This window comes from Aotus nancymaae, unplaced genomic scaffold (assembly GCF_030222135.1).
Source record: "Aotus nancymaae isolate 86718 unplaced genomic scaffold, 86718_ANA_hifiasm-v0.15.2.pri h1tg000062l, whole genome shotgun sequence".
In the NCBI taxonomy this organism is placed as follows: domain Eukaryota; kingdom Metazoa; phylum Chordata; class Mammalia; order Primates; family Aotidae; genus Aotus; species Aotus nancymaae.
The window spans coordinates 1,275,917-1,294,435 of NW_026988476.1; the positions used below are offsets into that span (position 1 = coordinate 1,275,917).

The window sequence follows — 18,519 nt, forward strand, 5'->3', positions numbered from 1 at the left end:
GTATTTGTTCTAGGAAAGTATTTAGAAGAAATTGAATTTGCTCATACTAGCTATGAATGATCTCACCATTTACAGTGTGGTGGGTTATCTGTGATCATAGATATGCTGGAGGGAAGGGATGGATCTGAAAGGCTACCATCAGTAGGAGAAATAAAACTTGTTGTGTCCTAAAGAAGTCTGGACAGTGATCAGCAGGTAATAGACACAGAGAAACTGATTTCAACTTTTGAAAAAAAAAAAGTTTTCCAGTAAATAATGCTGTCCCACATTGGAATAGGTTCCCTCAAGATGATGAGTGCTGAAAGTGATCAAGCAGAGGCTAGAGGGCTTCTTGCCTGGGAGCATGGGAAGATTGGAGGAGAAGGTCGAGGTCTATCTGTGATCACAGATAACCTGCCACACTGTAAATGAATTTGTAAACCTTGTGTTCAATTAATACATTACCATTTTTACTACGTGGAATTTGAGTGGCTATCTACTATTGGTGCAGAAAAAATGAAAATATTTCCTCTAATTCATCCAAGCAGAGTGTGTGTCCTTTTTTTCCACAAGTGAGAGAAGGAATTGAAAGGAAAAAAAGGAACAAGAAGGAGAATAATGGTAAGAAAAGCAATAAGAGAAGATATTTGAAACCGTAAAGCCTTCTGTGAAGGCTAATTCCAGCTGCCAGTCCGGAATTAGAGCTCGCGGTGTCTGGTCTCAGATCAATCAGATACCATTTGCCTGAACTCTAAAGAGAAAAGAGATGCATTTCTTCAGTAATTAGCAGTTTGACAAGACTTCCAATTTTGATACTAAGTTGAAACAGTTAGTTCTTAGGCTAGAAGTAGAGACCATTCTAGTTATATGGGGAGAAAACATGAAGCCAAGTGGCAAGGAGATGGACTTAAAGGATGGAAAGATACTATTCAGCTTCAGACTGGAAGGTAGAATTTCTAAATAACTATAATTATTTATTGGTTTATAGTTTGTTCCTCAAGAAAGCATTACAACTTTAATAACATGGGTATACTGTACTCAAAACTTGTGTGTCTTACTCCTGAAGTAAGAGCACAGCAAAATAAATGAGGAACAACATCCTTTAGTAACAACATTGGAGGAGGCAGCAAGTCCGCAGTGGACACTGTAAATAAGAGCCTACCTAACCTAAGTAAAATGGTCTTTTCTTTCTGAGATAGGGTTTTGCTCTGTGATCCAGGCTGGACTGAGTGGGAAGAGCGTGGCTCACTGCAGCCTCAACACCCTGATCCAAGCAATCCTCCCACCTCAGCCTCCCAAATAGCTGGAACCACAGGCATGCACCACCATGCTGGGCTATTTTATTTTATTTTTTTTGTAGAATAAAAATAGACAGGGTCTCCCTATGTTGCCCAGGCTAGGAGTCCTTTCTTGTTCTAACATGGGTCACTAGAATTCTGCACTGGGACTGAGAGCCAAGGTCCAGGCAGTAACTGCATTACTTAACCTTGCTTTGTTCTCTGGGACTGTATTTCCTTCAGGCATCCTAGAAATTGCAGCAATAGAGCATTTTAACTGCCTTGTTGAAGGTAGATTAGGATCTTTACATCTCATATTCTAACCTCATATTTATCAAGAAATATAGGTGCCTTATTTTGACATGACATATAGGTAAAACATGCAATGAAATACTATGCAACCACTAAAAATGATATGTAAAATATTTAATGACATGAGGAAAATGATACACTGCAAAATAAAACTGATTATTAAACTATAAGATGATCACAGTTTTTAAAACTATAATTCTACGTACATAAAAATAAGGAAAAGATACAAAGCAGAATAACTCAGCCATTAAAATTGTGTGCAGAAAAAATAACACCACAAGAGAACAACTTGTAATGTTAAATGAAAAATGATAGAAATAATATTATATGATTCATGACTGAACAAAATGTAATTTTGACTTTGTTGAATTCGGATGGAGAAGAAACTGGAAGGGAGAACATGAGAAAGTGGCAGTGGTTTTCCCTTAGTGCTGGAATTACGAGTGAGTTCGGTGAGTTATTTTTCTTTATACTCCTCTGTCCTCTTTAAATGTGCATGTAATTTATTTATAATAATGTAAATACTTCTTAAATGTCTGTAACTCTTCAAAAGTGATGCTTCAGGAGAAATGAGCTGTTAAGCATTTTAAGAATTTACTTGACTCTAATATACTGGAGGGAAGGGATGGATCTGAAAGGCTACCATCAGTAGGAGGAATAAAACTTATTCCGTGTCCTACATAGGTCTGGACAGTGATCAGTAGGTAACAGACATAGAGGAACTGATTTCAACTTTTGAAAAAAATTTTTCCAGTAAATAATGCTGTCCCACAGTGGAATAGGTTTCCTCAAGATGCTGAGTGCTCAAAGTGATCAAGCAGAGGCTAGAGGGCTTCTTGCCTGGGAGCAGGGGAAGGCTGGGGGAGGACAAGAGGATGGTGGGGTAGGGGACCTCTAACATCACTTTTACTGCTAACATTCTATTTGTGCATTCATTTGCTCAATCATACAACTTCCAAGATGGCCCCCAATGAGCCTTGCCAGTGTGTATTCATGCCCTTGTGCAATTCCCTCCCGGATTGAACAAGCTGATCCAAGTAATCAATAGGATACTTCGGAAAAGATGGTGTATTGTTGAGAAACATTAAGTTTACCCTCCCCCAGTGAAGTTACTTTTAGTTTGTTATTAGCGGTAGGTGGGTAACAGCTGCCTACCTGGTATATTCCTGAGTTATGTGAATATGTAGAACACCTGTGTATTAATAAGAATCACCTGTCAAAGAGCAAATAAATACGTGGATGAAGCTCTGCTCAGGGCCTTCAGCCCAGGAAAGCTGTCAGCCCCGCAGGCTGTCAGGCTGTTGATCCCCAGGATAGGTCCACTCTTTTGTGTTATCTGAGTGTCTGCCTCTCAAATACCTTCAGCTTGCCTGGGTGGGGGTCTCCCGACCAAGCTGGTTCTCGGTAGTGTATGACTTCAGTCATAAAGACTTGGTGGCTTCTGCCTTGCTCTCTCTTGAGTTGCTCACTCTGGAGTAAGCCAGCTGTTGTGTCATGAGGACACTCAAGCAGCCTGTGGAGAGGCCTGTGAGGAGAGGAACTGAGGACTGCCAGTACCCAGCAGAAATGTGCAGGTATGTGAGTGATTCACCTTGGAAATAGACCCCCAGCCCAGACAAGCCTTCAGATGACCGCATCCCCTCACATCTTGTCTGTAGCTTCAGAGACACCCTAGCAGACCTGAATTCCTGACCCACAAAGATTGTGTAAGATTAAATCATTAAAATTGGGAGTCATTTTTACATAGCAATAGATAATGCAATACATTTTTACCTGAAATGTAAACAGGTAAAATCTGTTATGATGTGTTCCATAACAGAGTTGAGGCAATATTCTGTGATTGAGTCACTTCAGCTGAACTATTGACAAGTTTATCTTAATAAGGTGAAATCCCCGGCTGTTACAGATGCGTAACAGTAGCCTCTCCACTTTAGTACAGTTTAACCTGCCACAGTTCGAGGCCTTAACATGTTCCAAGAAGAACAATGCCATTTTGGCTTTAAGATGATGTATCTTGTTTTTATCCTGATAGAAAAGAATAATGTGCTTTTTATTCTCCTAGAGATTTGGTGTCTGTGAATAGTTGTAGTTGTAACTGTGACAGTTACCATACATTTCTCAGCTTCCACCCGTTAATTTGCTCAGAAAAAAAGGTACGCTATAAATTGCAGCGATGGAGCATTTTAAAAAGGTAATTTTCAGCATGTTAGCACCTGAAAGGGAAAGTTTTGTCTGCTTAAACAAACCAAAAGCAAAGACAAAGACTGCACATTTTTCTTACAGATGACTTAATAAGAATGATCTCTCTGATGGTGAAAATATTTTTAACACCTGAAAGTTATGAGATATTCTGGGTAAGCCTGATTATCAAAGAATACCACAAATAACCTTGGATATAGTGTATTGTCTGTCACCGAGTCAAAGAGATCTGTGGCACTGTGAGGATTTTTGGGTGGAGGGGTAACTAATTCTGCACGTCCCTGCGTGTAGACTCCAGTAAGTACTCGCACAACGTACATGTACTTTCTCCCATTGTTGTCTGGCCTGGAGTAGGTGTCCTTGGCAGAGTAACTGGCATCCACAGCAAAATAGGTTCCTTTTCCATAGGCTACAGCTGGAAAGAGAAAGACCAAAATCTTCCTAAGAATATAAAATTACACAATATGTAGAATCATGCCCAATCCAACAAAATTGTTTTCTAAATGCAATTCTAGCCAGGTGTGTTGGCTCATGCCTGTAATCCCGAAATTTTGGGAGTCTGAGGCAGGAGGATTGCTTAAGACCAGGAGTTCAAGACCAGCCTGGCCAACATTATGAGACCCCCCTCTACGAAAATAAAACAAAATTATTAGCTTGGCATAGTGGTGCATGCCTGTAATCCCAGCTACTCAGGAGACTGAGTTGGGGGGATCATTTGAGCTCAATAGATCAAGGCTGCAGTGAGCCGTGATCTAGCCGCTGCACTCCAGTCTGAGTGACAGAGTGAGACTGTCTTTAAAAAAAAAAAAATGCCCCCCCCCAAAAAAACCTGCCCATTAAAGTTACTTTTCATCATTTCTGAAATTCACTCTATCTTCCCTCAGAAGGTTGCCAGTCTCCTTTAAGGTGAAACACAGCGAGCTCTATTCTGACAATGATAATATGGCTGCCATCCATGGCTCCACGCTGCTTGGGTATGAAAAGTCTGGAATTATTGTTACCTCCTTCTGATCAGCCAGATTACTCGCTTCCTTACCATTCTTCCCAGCATAACTTCGATTAAAGCCGTGCTGATTGACATGTGGCATTGAGTCTGCATCTGTCCCATGGAAGAGGAGTCTCTCATTATTCATATGGCCATTCTTGATATCCATGTGCTTTTTCTTTACCTGGTAGCTCTGCCAAAGAAACACATTCTGTATCCTCTCAATCTGCAGATGACAAAAGGCAAAATATTTCAGAAATGACCTTGGGGCTCAGTATATTGTATTTGTTGTGGATTTAAAATAAGCAATATGAAAAAGAAGGAAGAGGAAGAGGAGTTGGTGAAGGAAAGGGAGAAGAAAATACAAACAGACAGCAAATTCAGAGAGCAGGCAGCTTTCTGCCTTTAGAGAAAGATGGGCTAAAAGTATTTATTAGTATCTATGCTTTGTAATAGTGCTTGTTAGTATATATTTTAAATAACAGAATATAGTTTATATCAAAATGATTACCAGTATATATTCCCTGGAATTCCTGGAGATTCACTGACATTCAAACACCTACTCAAAAATTTGTACTCATTCAATAGCCATTTCCTGAACTTCTCATCTTCCAGCCTATTCCATGTGGCTTCTCATAACAATTCTTTCTGTTGTTGCTCCAATTACAGTCACAAATCACCTCATAATTGCCTAATCTTATGACTATTTTTTCTAGACCTCTGAATAGCATTTCAAACCATGAGCCATCCTCTTCTTAAAACTCTGTTCTTCTTTCACTTCTTTTCAAAACACCACTCTCTACTGGTTCTCCTTCCTCCTAGGAAACGGAGTTAACATCCATTCAGTCATCATCTACTGAACATCATTATGAATTAAGTTTGTGTTGGGTCACTGCCTTCATGAAACATTCAGTCTAATGGGGTGGGGGAAAGACAAGAAAACTAACCGCTACCCCACCGAGTGATAAGGGATGGTCAGGAGAACACACACGGAGCTATCAAAGTATAACAAAGGGCTCCAGATGACCTGTGTTTGGGGAAGGAGGAGGAAATCTGAGAGAATGATGTTCTGGAAACAGGGAGAAGAGAGGTTGAAGAAGAATGGAGTGGGTACCTGGGCAGCTGTTGCGGAGCCAAGCCATAAAAGCAGGAGGGAAAGTTGTTCTGCTCAAAGTAGTGGAGGTCTCCAGGAGAGTAATGAAGGTTTGCAATGGGGAATGTGTGAAGGGGTTGACTGGAGGAAGCAATGAAGGATTCCAGGCAGCCTGGAGGGTTCAGCTGAGGCTGGGGACCATGTATTAGTAAGGATTTCATCTAGAAGCGGTGGGAGAGAAGGTAGGTTACGGGATTCATCCAAAGTCGGATTAATTTTCAAAAGAAGTGTGAGCCAAGAAAGTAGCAGATATTGGGTAAACACAATTGAAATAAGGTTCTTGCACTTCTTGTACAATCATCCCTCAATATCCATGGAGGATTCCAGAACCCCCACAGATACCAAAATCTGAGGATGCTCAAGTTCCTGATATAAAATGACATAGTACTGTATTTGTATTAATATATAATCTACACAATCCTCCCATATACTTTGATTCATCTCTAGATTTCTTATATTACCTCATACAATGTATTAATAAATGCTATGTAAATAGTTGTTATATTGTTTAGGGAATAATGACAAGAAGAAAAAGTCTGTACACATTCAGTATACTCAACCATCATAGGCCTCACCACACTTTCCATCCGAGGTTGGTTGAACTCATGGATGCAGAACCTATAGAATCAGAGGCCTGGGACCGTACTCCCAACAGCTTTTAATACCATGAGGCATCTCCTCCTTTAAATTCTGTCTTTTATGTAGGATGTCTCTATCTTCTGGTTTCCCCTTCTCAGGAATTAAGCTCATTCATTCATTCATACATATTGTGTCCTACTATGTGCTAAACAGCTTCCTAGGTACTGAGAATGAAGAAATGAACAAGACGCGACTCCTACCTTAAGCAGCTCACTGTCTAGTCTGGGAGCCAGGCATGTGAAATGCTATCAAAGTACCTTGTAAGTGCTGTAATGTAACTGTATACTTACAAAGCACCATTTTACAAGTACTCCAAGAGGTAAGTGCACAGCTCTATGGAAGAGGTAACAAGATTTTAAATTACTAGGATATCACACCCTGCTCTGATACACAAGTATAATGACCTACTGACAAACCCTTATACTTTACTGACTAATATTTTTATGCAGCATAGTAGGCATTGTGGTAATCTTCTAAACATGCATTCCACCCCATCAGCAACTTCTGATTTGAGTGGGATTGGCCCTACTTATAGTTCTAGGGTGGAGTCTAATTGAGTTAAACCAATCAGGATTTCAAAATGAATCACACATTGATGGGATCTGATAGCTCAGGCCCAAGCCAACCACAACAAGGTATTCCCTAGACACAGAGATGGTTGCAGCGGTTGGGATTCTTGTCCACTAACTGTGGAACAGGACACAGTTGTCTTCTATGGGTTGTGAATGAGAAAGCAGGGCCACCCTAATTGCTGCCAGCAGTTACCCAACAACCACAAGGAGAGTCCAGCCTTAAGAAAAGCTGACACCGAGGACAACAAAGCTGGAGAAACAGGATCCAGGACACCGTCAAGCTGCTGGATCAGACTTCTCCAAAGCCCATCCTACTTCAGGACTTCCCATTAATTTCCAACACAATTCTCCTTGTTTAATCAGTTTGAGTAGGTTGGTTTGTGACTTGCAACTGAAAGTATCCTAACATAAACATGTGACTTGAATCTCCTTCATTACTGCTAAGGAATAAACCATGAGATTTCAAGTCTATGGAGCTTGAGTAAGTCTAATTCCAGTTAAAATAAACATAGGAAGTAAAATAAAGGAAGGAAGGGTATTATTTTAAAAACAGCTTTTATGTTAATTCACCAACATATTTAAACAGTAAATTTTAACACAGCATTACCTTCTCTATTGTGTAGGAAGAACAAGTTTGGGTGAACTTGTCCTTTATGGTATTGTATTCTGATTGTCCTGGGTGTAGCTGGACCACGCAAGACAGCTGATGATTCATGTCAGTCCAGTGTTCAGGAAGATTATCTGGAAAGTCAGCATTTGGTCAAAACACACATTCATTTCCAAAGACCTCTGAAAATCAGGGTACCTCCTATGCTCTTGTCTCTCGTCATCCAACCATGATCTTTAAAGTAGAAGCTACACATCTCATGGTTGCTTCTTTTAATTATCCTCAATTGAGTAAACCCAGATGAAGTGAACAGTCTGACACCAGTGTGACACACAATATATTCATTAATGCTCTAGCTAAAATATTTAGATAAACTTAGATCCACTGTAGCTTGAAATTGTAATTTTCCCAGAGAGTTCTGTGGAATTAATTTTGTCCATCTACTTCAGGATCTTTCTGCCTAATCATTTCTAGTCTGAGGCCTTACGGTCCTTTTGGATCTGCCGCTTCCTTTCCCCTGAATACAGCAGGCAAGGCTGCGAAATAAGGAAGTGAAGTTTTTTTGGGGTCTTCTATTCCTTTCATGCCCTGAGGTTGGAGAGCAGGAAGCTATCAGGACTTGGAATCAGAAGACCAGATCAGCCTCAGCCTGTGACCAGACATACGACATTGAACACGTAACATCACTTCTGGGTGAGTGTTTAGTTTCTAATCTGTGTAATGGGAATTATAAGATCAGCTCTGTCTACCACCTCACGGGATTGTTGCAAAGTTAAAATATAATAAGGAGTCTGAAAATGCTTTAGGGAATGCCAAGTCCTTTGTAAACATAGGGTTATTCTTAACCAATTAAGCTTGATATTTTTTACATCTCAGAGGTATTTGTATATTATTATTATTATACATTTACCCAGTCTGGAATGCAGTGGCATGATCATGGCTCACTGCGGCCCTGACCTCCTGGGCTCAGGCAATCCTCCCACCCCAGCCTCCTCAGTAGCTGGGACCACAGGCACATGCCAGCATGCCTGGCTAATTTTTTTGTAGAGATGGAGTTCTGTCATGTTGCCCAGGCTGGTCTCGAACTCCTGGACTCAAGCAATCTTCCTGTCTTGGCTTGCCAAAGTGCTGGGATTACAGGCATGTGCCACAGCGCCCAGCTGGTATTTGTATATTAGTAGGGAATAAAGAATAAAGCCAAAGGTATTTTCTTGAGAGGAAAGACATTTAAATCACACCCTTAAGCTACACCAAACATTGCTATCTACTCTGTTGTCTATGTACAAAGGGTGACCCTGGCTAGAAAATTTAGAGGAGAGAAAACAGCGTCCCAGGAATACTCACCCAGCATCACATGGAAGGTCATTATCAAAGTAAGGAGCACTGTTGATTTGCAGCCCAGGGCTTCACAGAAAATAGCAATGATAACTACCCTTTTAAGTGTTTCCATGTGCTAAGCATTTTCCTGAGCCCTCTTCTTATACAGCTTTTTGAAAAGATTAGTGTTTTTTAAAACAGGGGTACCCAAGTCCCAGGCCACAGACTGGTACTGGTCTGTAACCTGTCAGGAAGCAGTCCGCACAGCAGGAGGTGAGCGGCGAGCAAGAGAGCAAAGCTTCATCTGTACTAACAGTGCTCCCCATCATTCTCACTACCACCTGAGCTCCGCTGCCTGTCAGATCAGCAGCAGCATTCGATTCTCATAGGAGCTCAAACCCTATTGTGTACTGTGCATGCAAGGGACCTAGGCTGTGCACTCCTAATGAGAATCTAATGCTTGATAATCTGTTGCTGTCTCCCATCACCCAAGATGGGACCTTCTAGCTATAGGAAAACAAGCTCAGGGCTCCCACCAATTCTACATTGTGGTAAGTTGTATAATTATTTCATGATATATTACAATGTAATAATAAAAATAAGGTGGGCAATAAATATAATCCACTCGGATCATCTTGAAACCATCCCCCTTCACAACACAGTCTGTGGAAAACTTGTCTTACATAAAACTGGTCCCTGGTGTCCAAAAGGTTGGGGACTACTGTTTTAAAAGATAAGCTCTACTTTCAAATTCCTGGTGGTTCAGGATAAATACCATCACCTGTGGGGATGGGTTTTTTTAAAAACTAAGATCCCGGCTGGGTGCATTGGCTTAGTCCTGTAATCCCAGCAATTTGGGAGGCCAAGGAGGGCAGATCATTTGAGGTCAGGAGTTCGAGACCAGCCTTGTCAACATGGTGAAACCCCGTCTCTACTAAAAATACAAAAATTAGCTGGGCATGGTGGCTCACACGTGTAATTCCAGCTACTTAGGAGGCTGAGGCAAGAGAATTGCTTGAACCTGGGAGGCGGAGGTTGCAGTGAGCCAAAATTGTGCCACTGCACTCCAGCCTGAGTGACAGAGCGAGATTCAGTCTCTAAATAAATAAATAAGATCCCTGGCTCTGCCCCCTGTCTTCCTCTCCTCACTGTTTATTCTCCTGGATAAGCCAATCACACTTAAGGGCTTCAATCCCACCTACTCACATGACTTCCCAAATCTCTCTCTCTCTCTAGTGTCTGATACACAGGTGGTGCTCAATAAATAATCTGACTCAATAAATAGCTTTAACATACATTTGAAAAGTAATTATGTATCATCTGCACAAATGAAACTCAAAGCTATCCTCTTTAAGTTCTTTTTGAAAAGGGGCTGTATGATAAATTCTTACTAAAATTCCAGTTCTTCTGAGCCAACAAACTTCCTTTTATCTGATATTTCATCTGTATTATTCCTTTTCTCTAACAACAACGATGATGTAATGAGTTTGATTGTGGTCTGTTTTCACTTCAGGTGCCAGAAGTTCAGGCTGAAACCAGTCTTTCCCTGCACTGACATCCCTGCTGTCGCAAAGGGTCAGTTGTATGATCATTTTAGTCAGTTTGCTTCTCTCTTCAACTTTACTGTTTTGTTTTTTAAATTTATAAATCGGTTTAAAATTTTAATGAAAGCAAGGAGTGATGAAAAACAGTTAAACTTTATTTTTTGCTTTACTGATAATGACTTATTTACTGTTCTTAAATTTAATAAAAATTTTCTTCTACAAGGACGAAAGGGAAAAACATGTTAGTTTATATATCCCTAGATACTATAGTAGGTACATACTATTTTTAACTTCCCAATATCCTTTTCTCATCTGGTAAAAGCCTTCTGAATTTTCTTCGGGGAACAGCTATTCCCCATTGCTTTGGATGGTGATTCCCTCTAGCTCAAGTATGGAGCATGTGACTCTGGCTTGGCCAATCAGTGTAATTATGGTTCTCTGCCTGCAACTGTCCAATCAGAAAGACCCTCAGGGTTTAAAAGAGCTCTGTTCCCTGGCATTATTTCCCAATGGTAAGTGTATATCTCCACTGGATATACTCTTTCCTCTTGAAACTGACTGTGGAAGGCTGTGGGCCTAAAGCTGCTAGCATCCATCTTTCACCATATGAAGACTGAGGGAAAAGACAACACAGGTAAGAAGAGAATAAGAGATGAAGAAATTCAGGATCTAGATGATATTATTATATGAGCACTTGGATCAAACTGTACCTGAAGCCAGGAATGCATGGGCTTTATACTAACATGGGTCAGAGAATTCTGTTTTTTGCTTGAGCCAGTGTAAGTCGGATTTTCTATTATTTGCTACTGCAAGAACCTTAACAGCTCCAACTATTATTTTCATATTTTTATTATATGTGTGTCTCCTACATGTATTGTATGTTGTACACACTGAGGAGAATACTTGTCAGGAAATAAATGTAGAGAGAACTAACATTCCTCCTGACAGCAGCAGACAACAATTCTCAGTTTAGGGAGGCTGCTGATGGCAGGTGTGCCTTATCACTAGAAAACGCAGTGCTTTAAGGGTGAGTGCTCCAAATGGGTGAAAATAGTGATTGCAAGAGGAGACTGCAATCCTAGTTATTTTAATAGCAGTACAAATGCCACAAAATAGGGGAAAACTAAATCAAAGGAACATGTCAGTACAAATACTTAAAGTATAAACACACCTTACAGAGTAGCAACTGGGGATTTGTCTGGCTGCTTATGCTGTAGTACAACCAGCTGACCTGAGCCACTCCCTTCTGACACCTGATTCTATTCCAGGCTAACCTGTCTATAGGTGGATGATTAATAGACCAATATTAATCAGCTAGTTCACAGCTGCAAGAAGCACTGAGGGTCAGTACCAACCAATCAATAAATATAAGACTAATGTGGAAAAGGAGAGAAGAAATTAAAGTTTTCTTCTAAGTAAACCTCCCAGAGTCCTTCCCCCTCCCATGGGATTGTATCCTACTTTTCAAGTTTTACACGTTTATAAATTCTTGTATTCTTGTTCTCTATGGCCGATAACTGTAAGTTTTTGTAACACAGTGAAGGTCATAAGAAATGCCCAAGCAGGCAGGACTCCAGCTTTCTGGGCACTGTAGCAGAAGGCAATAGATAAGGCCGGTGCTAGAATCCTTGAGCTCTGCAGAGAGCAAACATCTGGGTTGCATAGTAACAGTCCTATGTAAGCCTAATTAGGTGCCTATCATTGCTTAATGAATTGCCTTTTTTTCTACACCTGCAAACTTGTCTTTAGCACCACTGTGTACTTCATGTATAAAAAGTCAAGCCCTATCTTTGTTAGGCCCTCAGCCTTGGGATGCTAGTCCGCTGATCCGGTGGCCTCCTTAATAAAATTCGTATGTTTCACCCATTGGTCTCTGCGGTCTCCTGAATATTCCGCAACGAGACCACTGGCTAAAATTTACAAAGCCTCCTCCCCTCTTTCTGATTCCTCACTTCCATTCTCTTCCTGTTCATTTGCTATTCCTGTTCCCAGGCATGATTTTGCCTCTGAGGAAAATAGTTAATTGTTAGGAGGTTGTGTTCCCTAATTTTTATACTTTTCCCATGGATCATAAGAACTTGTCTGAAAAGTCCTAAAATGAATAGAAAACTATAAACCCAGCGTAAATTCATACATAAACATTTTTTAAGTGATTGTCAGAGCCAGCTAGGTGATTTTTAAAAAATGAACATCTTACATGTAGTAGCGGAGAATGTGGATTGAAAGGTCGGTGATACAGTGATGTCTCTTTTTCTCATGCTGTCATAGAATACATTTAGCAGCTCAGGTAGAAAGAGGACAACTTTAACTGTTTTTAATGATGGGGTGGAATGTTTCCATGAGAAGTCTACAATAGCATCAATCATGTTATCAGCAACTGTGATTGGGTTTTTTCTGGCATTTCCTGAAAAAAAATTGACAAAAAGAAGTTTCAGCCAGCATTGGTAATACGATGAAATTGGGCAAATGCAATTCTCAGTGCTGAGAAACAGGAAAGCCCCCGACAGCCAGGAACCGACAGGACACTCACAGCTAGTTGGTGTTCTTTGGCTGAATACAAACAATTTCACAGTACATCATTGATGTAACCACTCTGTGACCATGATGAATTAACACAAAAACAAAACTAGTCCATAATTATGTCTTATCACAGACAAAAACATGAACCCTGTCCAAATCACAAAGATGGCCAAACGTTTCCCTGTCTCGACTAATAAGAGTGACAGCTGCTGCATTACCAATCATACATTTAGCCAGAATGCATCCTCCCTCCTTCTAGATAAGATATCCAATCATAGAATTACGTCTGTTTCCTGGAAGTCTCTGATCCAGAGAAAAGCCCCACTTAGTTTAGACTGCCACAAAATCACCTAAAGCCCAGATTCATTAAGTCCTTTCTAACACTCTCCTACTGAGATGCTGCAGAGCTCCCCATAGTGTGTGTTCCTGGTGATCTTTAGCTGATGGGCATTGGCAGTGCAGAGATAAGAACATGTGATCTGGATGCAGAAGAGCTGAGTTTATGTCCTGGCTCCACTACTTACTCGCTGTTTGATCTTAAGTAAGTTGATCCCTCTTGAAGTTGGCTAGGGCTGCAGTACAAAAAGCCACGGACTGGTGGCTTAAGCAAGAGAAGTGGAGGCTAGAAGACTGAGGTCAAGGTATCAGCAAGGTTGACTTGTAGATGGGTATCTTCTGTGTCTTTTACGTGTTCTTCCGTCCATACCTGGCAGTGTCCTAATCTCCTTTTTTTATAAGGACACTAGTCATATTGGATTAGGGCCCACTTTAATGGCCTCATTTTAACTTAATTACCTCTTTAAAGACTCTAACTTCAGACTGGGATCACACCTGTAATCCCAGCACTTTGGGAGGCCAAAGGCAGGCAGATCACTTGAGGTCAGGAGTTCGAGACCAGACTGTCCAATGAAACCCCTGTCTCTTCTAAAAATACAAAAATTAGCTGGGCGTAGTGGCGGGCCCCTGTAATCCCAACTACTCAGGAGGCAGGAGAATCATTTGAACCTGGGAGGTGGAGGTTGCAGTAAGCCAAGATGGCACCATGGCACTCCAGCCTGGGTGACAGAGTGAGACTCTGCCTCAAAAAAAGACCTTATCTCTAAATCTGAGGTACCAGCGTTAGAACTTCAACATAGGAATTTTGGAGAGACACACTCAACGTATAGCACCTCTACACTTCAGTTTGCTCAGCTAGAAATTGGCGGTAATAATAGAAGGTAATAGGTAATAGAGATAAGACCATGGTAGCTAAGAATAGGGTAGTTAAGAATATAATGGTAGAAACCCATGTAATAAAAAAAACGTTATGGTAAAAATTGTGCAGGATTTGGGACCAGGCTGTGTAGGTTAGAGTCTAGCTCTGTTGCTTACTAGCTGTCTGACCGTGTGCCTTAATACTTCAAGTTCTTCATCTACAAAATGGGGACACAGTATGGGATGGACCCAGGTTTTGAATTTATATATCTCAGAAAAAGAATATACAATTATATATAACAGTGAATATTTAAAATCAGAAATCACAACGAAGTATATCTTTTGAAATGCTGAAAATTATATTCCTAAGGCAACTTTCCTTAGCTGTATCACATAAATGTTTATAGCCACCCCAACATCACCCAATGCAAGGGGAAGTATGAGATGTCAAAGTGGGGAAAAACAGTGGTCTTAATCCATGAGGGCTAAAATATCCTACTTTTGAAATTTACCAGGTCAAATAACAAGGTGAAGACATTATTAGGGCTCCTCTCGGGGTCTTTTAAAAAGCCTGTGCAAGTGAAGTTCAATCACTTAAGCTTCATTATCTTCACAATAAATTTGTCTTTGCTAATAGTTTCCATGTCGTAAGTATGAAGACCAACCTCCCAGTTTCCCTGGAGCAGAGAGGTTGTCTGCAACATGAGACTTACAGTGTTAAAACCAGGAAAGTCCTGGGCAAACTAGAAAGAATTGATCACCCTATATAAGGTTACTATGACGAATACATGAGCTTTTAAATGTAAAACACCTAGAACATGTAAGCACCCAATAAATCTTAGCAATTCTTAACATTACTACTATAACTAATGGAGCTATTCCAGCTACTTCATGGGAGTTTAGTGGTACTCAAAATAGATTGCGTCTGGGAAACGTTTCTTTTTCTTTCTTTCTTTTTTTTTTTTTTTTGAGACAGAGTCTCACTCTGTTGCCCAAGCTAGAGTGCAGTGGTGTGATCTCAACTCATTGCAACCTCTACTTCCTGGGTTCAAACTATTCTTGCATCTTAGCCTCCTGAGTAGCTGGGACTACAGGTATCTGCCATCATGCCTGGCTAATTTTTTATTTTTAGTAGAGACGGGGTTTCACCATGTTGGCCAGGCTGGTCTCAAACTCGGTACCTCAAGTGATCCAGCCGCCTCAGCCTCCCAAAGTGCTGGGACTACAGGTGTGAGCCACCATGCCCAGCCTGAGAAACACTTCAAAAATGTCCGTTGAAATCAATGGAGAAGAAAACATCCATGAGCACCTCTAGAGGCATCAATAAAATCAACTGTTATTCATTCCTCCATTCAACAAAATTTAATGGGCAGTGATTCTTCATTCAACATGGGGCAGAGAAGACATAAAGATCTGGTCCTTCCCTTTAGAGCATTTCACAATGTATTCACAGTCAAAGAGGCATGGCACAAGCATTTCATGGCCTCCCACTTCCTCCTCTGGGGCTTTGCACTTACTCTCCTCCAACACTATGATTATTGGTTGGTTCTTCCGCTGACTTTTCTGCCCTTTCCCCACCACAATCTATCTGTGGGCATTTTTCACTGTTCTGGTCTCAGCCCTCTTCTCTTTCTCGATGCAGTCCCTTGGCAGGCTCATTCCACCTACCCAGTTGCAACCCTTCCCACTATGTGGCTGATCACACCTACACCTGTGGCCTCTGCCTTGGGTGTCATTCTTGATTAATATGTCTTGTGTCTGTTCCAAAATCATGAACTTCTGCAAAAGCCAGGGCTTACTCCACTCTGTTGGCCCAGTGCCAAATAGCAGAGTGCTTGCCCTGGGTGATGGGAACAAAACAGTTTGGGTTTGTGAGAGCTGTAATTTGCCAGATGGTGTGGGAGAGGCTCCAGATGGGGAGAAGTGCATGAACAAAAGGAACAAAAAGTGGTAACAAAATGCTTGTAGCATGTTCCTCCTGGCTTCCCTATTACCACCGATAACAAAAGGTTACAATAAAAGGTTATAACAAAAGGTTATTGGTGGTAATAAGGGCGGTGGGGAAGCCAGAAAGAATGTACTGCAAACATTATGGCCGTAGGGCTCATATAAGAGGGGTCTGGGATACCTGCAGGCGCATTCTGTTTTAATCTAGAAAGAAGAAGGAAGTCTACAGAGTTGAGCTAAAATGATGGTGGAGGCTCTAAGACAAGAATTTAATTACTGAAAACCTCTTAGATTAATGGTAACCTGTGGCTGCATGCTACTAATACTTCCCAAGTAAGAAGCCCTCACTTCTACGAGAGTGACAGGGGACATGGATGTGAATGAATCAGGAAGTGAGTGACCAGTTGCACTATCAACTAAGAAGAGCAAATGATTGGATGATATGATAGAGATGAGGAAAGCGTTCCTACAAACTGTGAGCAGGACAAACCTGAGCTTGTTGCTCACGGGGAGTGACTGCATCTTACTCAGGATTTTCTCCCCAGTGCCTTGCATAGAGCTTGGATAACGGCATTTCAGTTCAATGAACGCACAAATGAGAAGCCAGCTGGGAGACACTGAAGTAAACCAGATGGGGGAGGTCTGAAAGTTTTGGAAACGAAAAGAAAGGTTGGAACTCAACAATTCTCTGGAAGAAGATTCAGCAGGACTTGCTGACTGTGGGGGTCTGGGACACAACAAAGCAAGGATGGCAGGCCAGGGCAGCTGGGAGTGTCATGGCATCACTGAAGCAGGAAACAAGAAAGCCTGAGAGCTCAAGAGGAGTTTCTGTTTTCAAGGGAGGATCATAAGCTTTGATTCTGATGTAATGAAGTTTCCAGTAACAGAAAACTTAACCAGAGGAAATCCTGGAGAGAATGAGAAATGCTGATTTACAGAGAGCAAATGAATCCCCCAAGGGGAAAAAATGAGAAAACTATGAAGTTAAGGACCAAACTTGGAAAGATACTTAGCGAACACAAAATAAAGAAGAAAGGGCTGGACACAGTGGCTCATGCCTGTAATCCCAGCGCTTAGGGAGGAGGAGGCAGGAGGATCATTTGAGCCTAGGAGTTTAAGACCAGCCTAAGCAACATGAGGAAACCTGTCTCTATAAAAAATACAAATATTCGCCAGGCATGGTGGTGCACACCTGTGGTCCTAGCTACTTGGGAGGCTGAAGTGGGAGGATCTCATGAGCCTGGGAGGAGGAGGTTGTAGTGAGCTGTGATTGCGCCACTGCCCCCCAGCCTGGGCAACAGAGTGAGACTTTGTCTTGAAACAATAAAGACAGAAAGAAGAAAGATGGAAGAAAGAGGCTTAGGCCTAGTAGCTGGTGGTGCCCTCTGGATCTAAAACGTGGCCCCCTCTCTGATGTACATCATTGTTGCCGCCTTCAGATGGACTCAGCATTGATCTGCTTAAGAGTGAGACTAAATCTAAGGGAATTTGTACCACTCAGATTTTATTATAGAATGATAAGCTGCAAACCTGTTCCAATGGCTGGAAGGGAAACTGAGGTGTACTTCCTCTGTTCACACTCTTCTAGAACACTGGTGACCGTTCTCCTGACATCATTTTCCCCAAGAACATGAATGATTATTTCACAAGTTAAGCCTCCACCTTGTGTAATTATAAAATCTCCGTGAGGCTGTGCAGCTGGAAAAAAGGGAAGAAAAACAAACATGCAGCCTATTAGTTACTGGAAGGAACACTTGGATTTTTGAGAAATGAAAATCACTGACACCAGTGAAGGCCGCAAAGACCCGCCTCCCTCCAGCCTGTTGGTTTCATTTACTGGACAGTGACAGCCTCATTTTCTTTACAATCAGAATTCTTGAACTCAACAAATACACTTGAGTATTTTGGGTGCTATTCAAAAGCACTTTATCTGCATTAATCTGTTCAATCCTCAAAGCGAGCCCATGACGCGGGTACTGTTTTCCCTATTACACAAATGACACAGCCACAGAGAGAGGTGAGGTCAGTAGTCAAAGATTGCCTAGGACTTAAATGCAAGCAGCCAGTCTCCAGAGCTCTTAACCCCCACTCTGCTGTCCCAGAAGGGCAATTTATATGTTCATTTAGCCACATTAATTTTTGAAGGAGGTAAAAGCTACGTACTCTGTAGCATGGAGGTGTGAAAAAATGAAAAATTCTCCTCACTCAGGACCCTAGAGCTCTTGAGCACATGGAAATTACCAAGGCCATTTTAAGGCACTGCTTCTTTGGTTC

At 41.4% G+C, this 18,519-nt stretch overlaps 1 protein-coding gene across 11 annotated transcripts in view; it reads right to left on the reverse strand.

Annotated features, from left to right (window-relative positions):
• PARP15 (poly(ADP-ribose) polymerase family member 15) overlaps positions 1 to 18,519 on the reverse strand; it is a 53,424-nt gene that overhangs the window by 11,261 nt on the left and 23,644 nt on the right. For 4 of the 11 annotated variants that reach the window (XM_021673978.2, XM_012476204.3, XM_012476210.3 and 1 more), the window contains 5 exons: positions 17,776 to 17,943; positions 12,782 to 12,988; positions 7,724 to 7,857; positions 4,804 to 4,978; positions 1,668 to 4,182 (listed from right to left, as the gene is read on the reverse strand). In XM_021673978.2, coding sequence (XP_021529653.1) covers positions 3,893 to 4,182; positions 4,804 to 4,978; positions 7,724 to 7,857; positions 12,782 to 12,988; positions 17,776 to 17,943 — 974 coding nt within the window. In that variant the 3' untranslated portion in view covers positions 1,668 to 3,892. Of the gene's footprint in view, positions 1 to 1,667; positions 4,183 to 4,803; positions 6,878 to 7,723; positions 7,858 to 12,781; positions 12,989 to 17,775; positions 17,944 to 18,519 lie in introns of those variants that run through there. The other 7 variants (XR_010338547.1, XM_012476205.3, XR_001111326.2 and 4 more) reach the window with 7 other exon arrangements.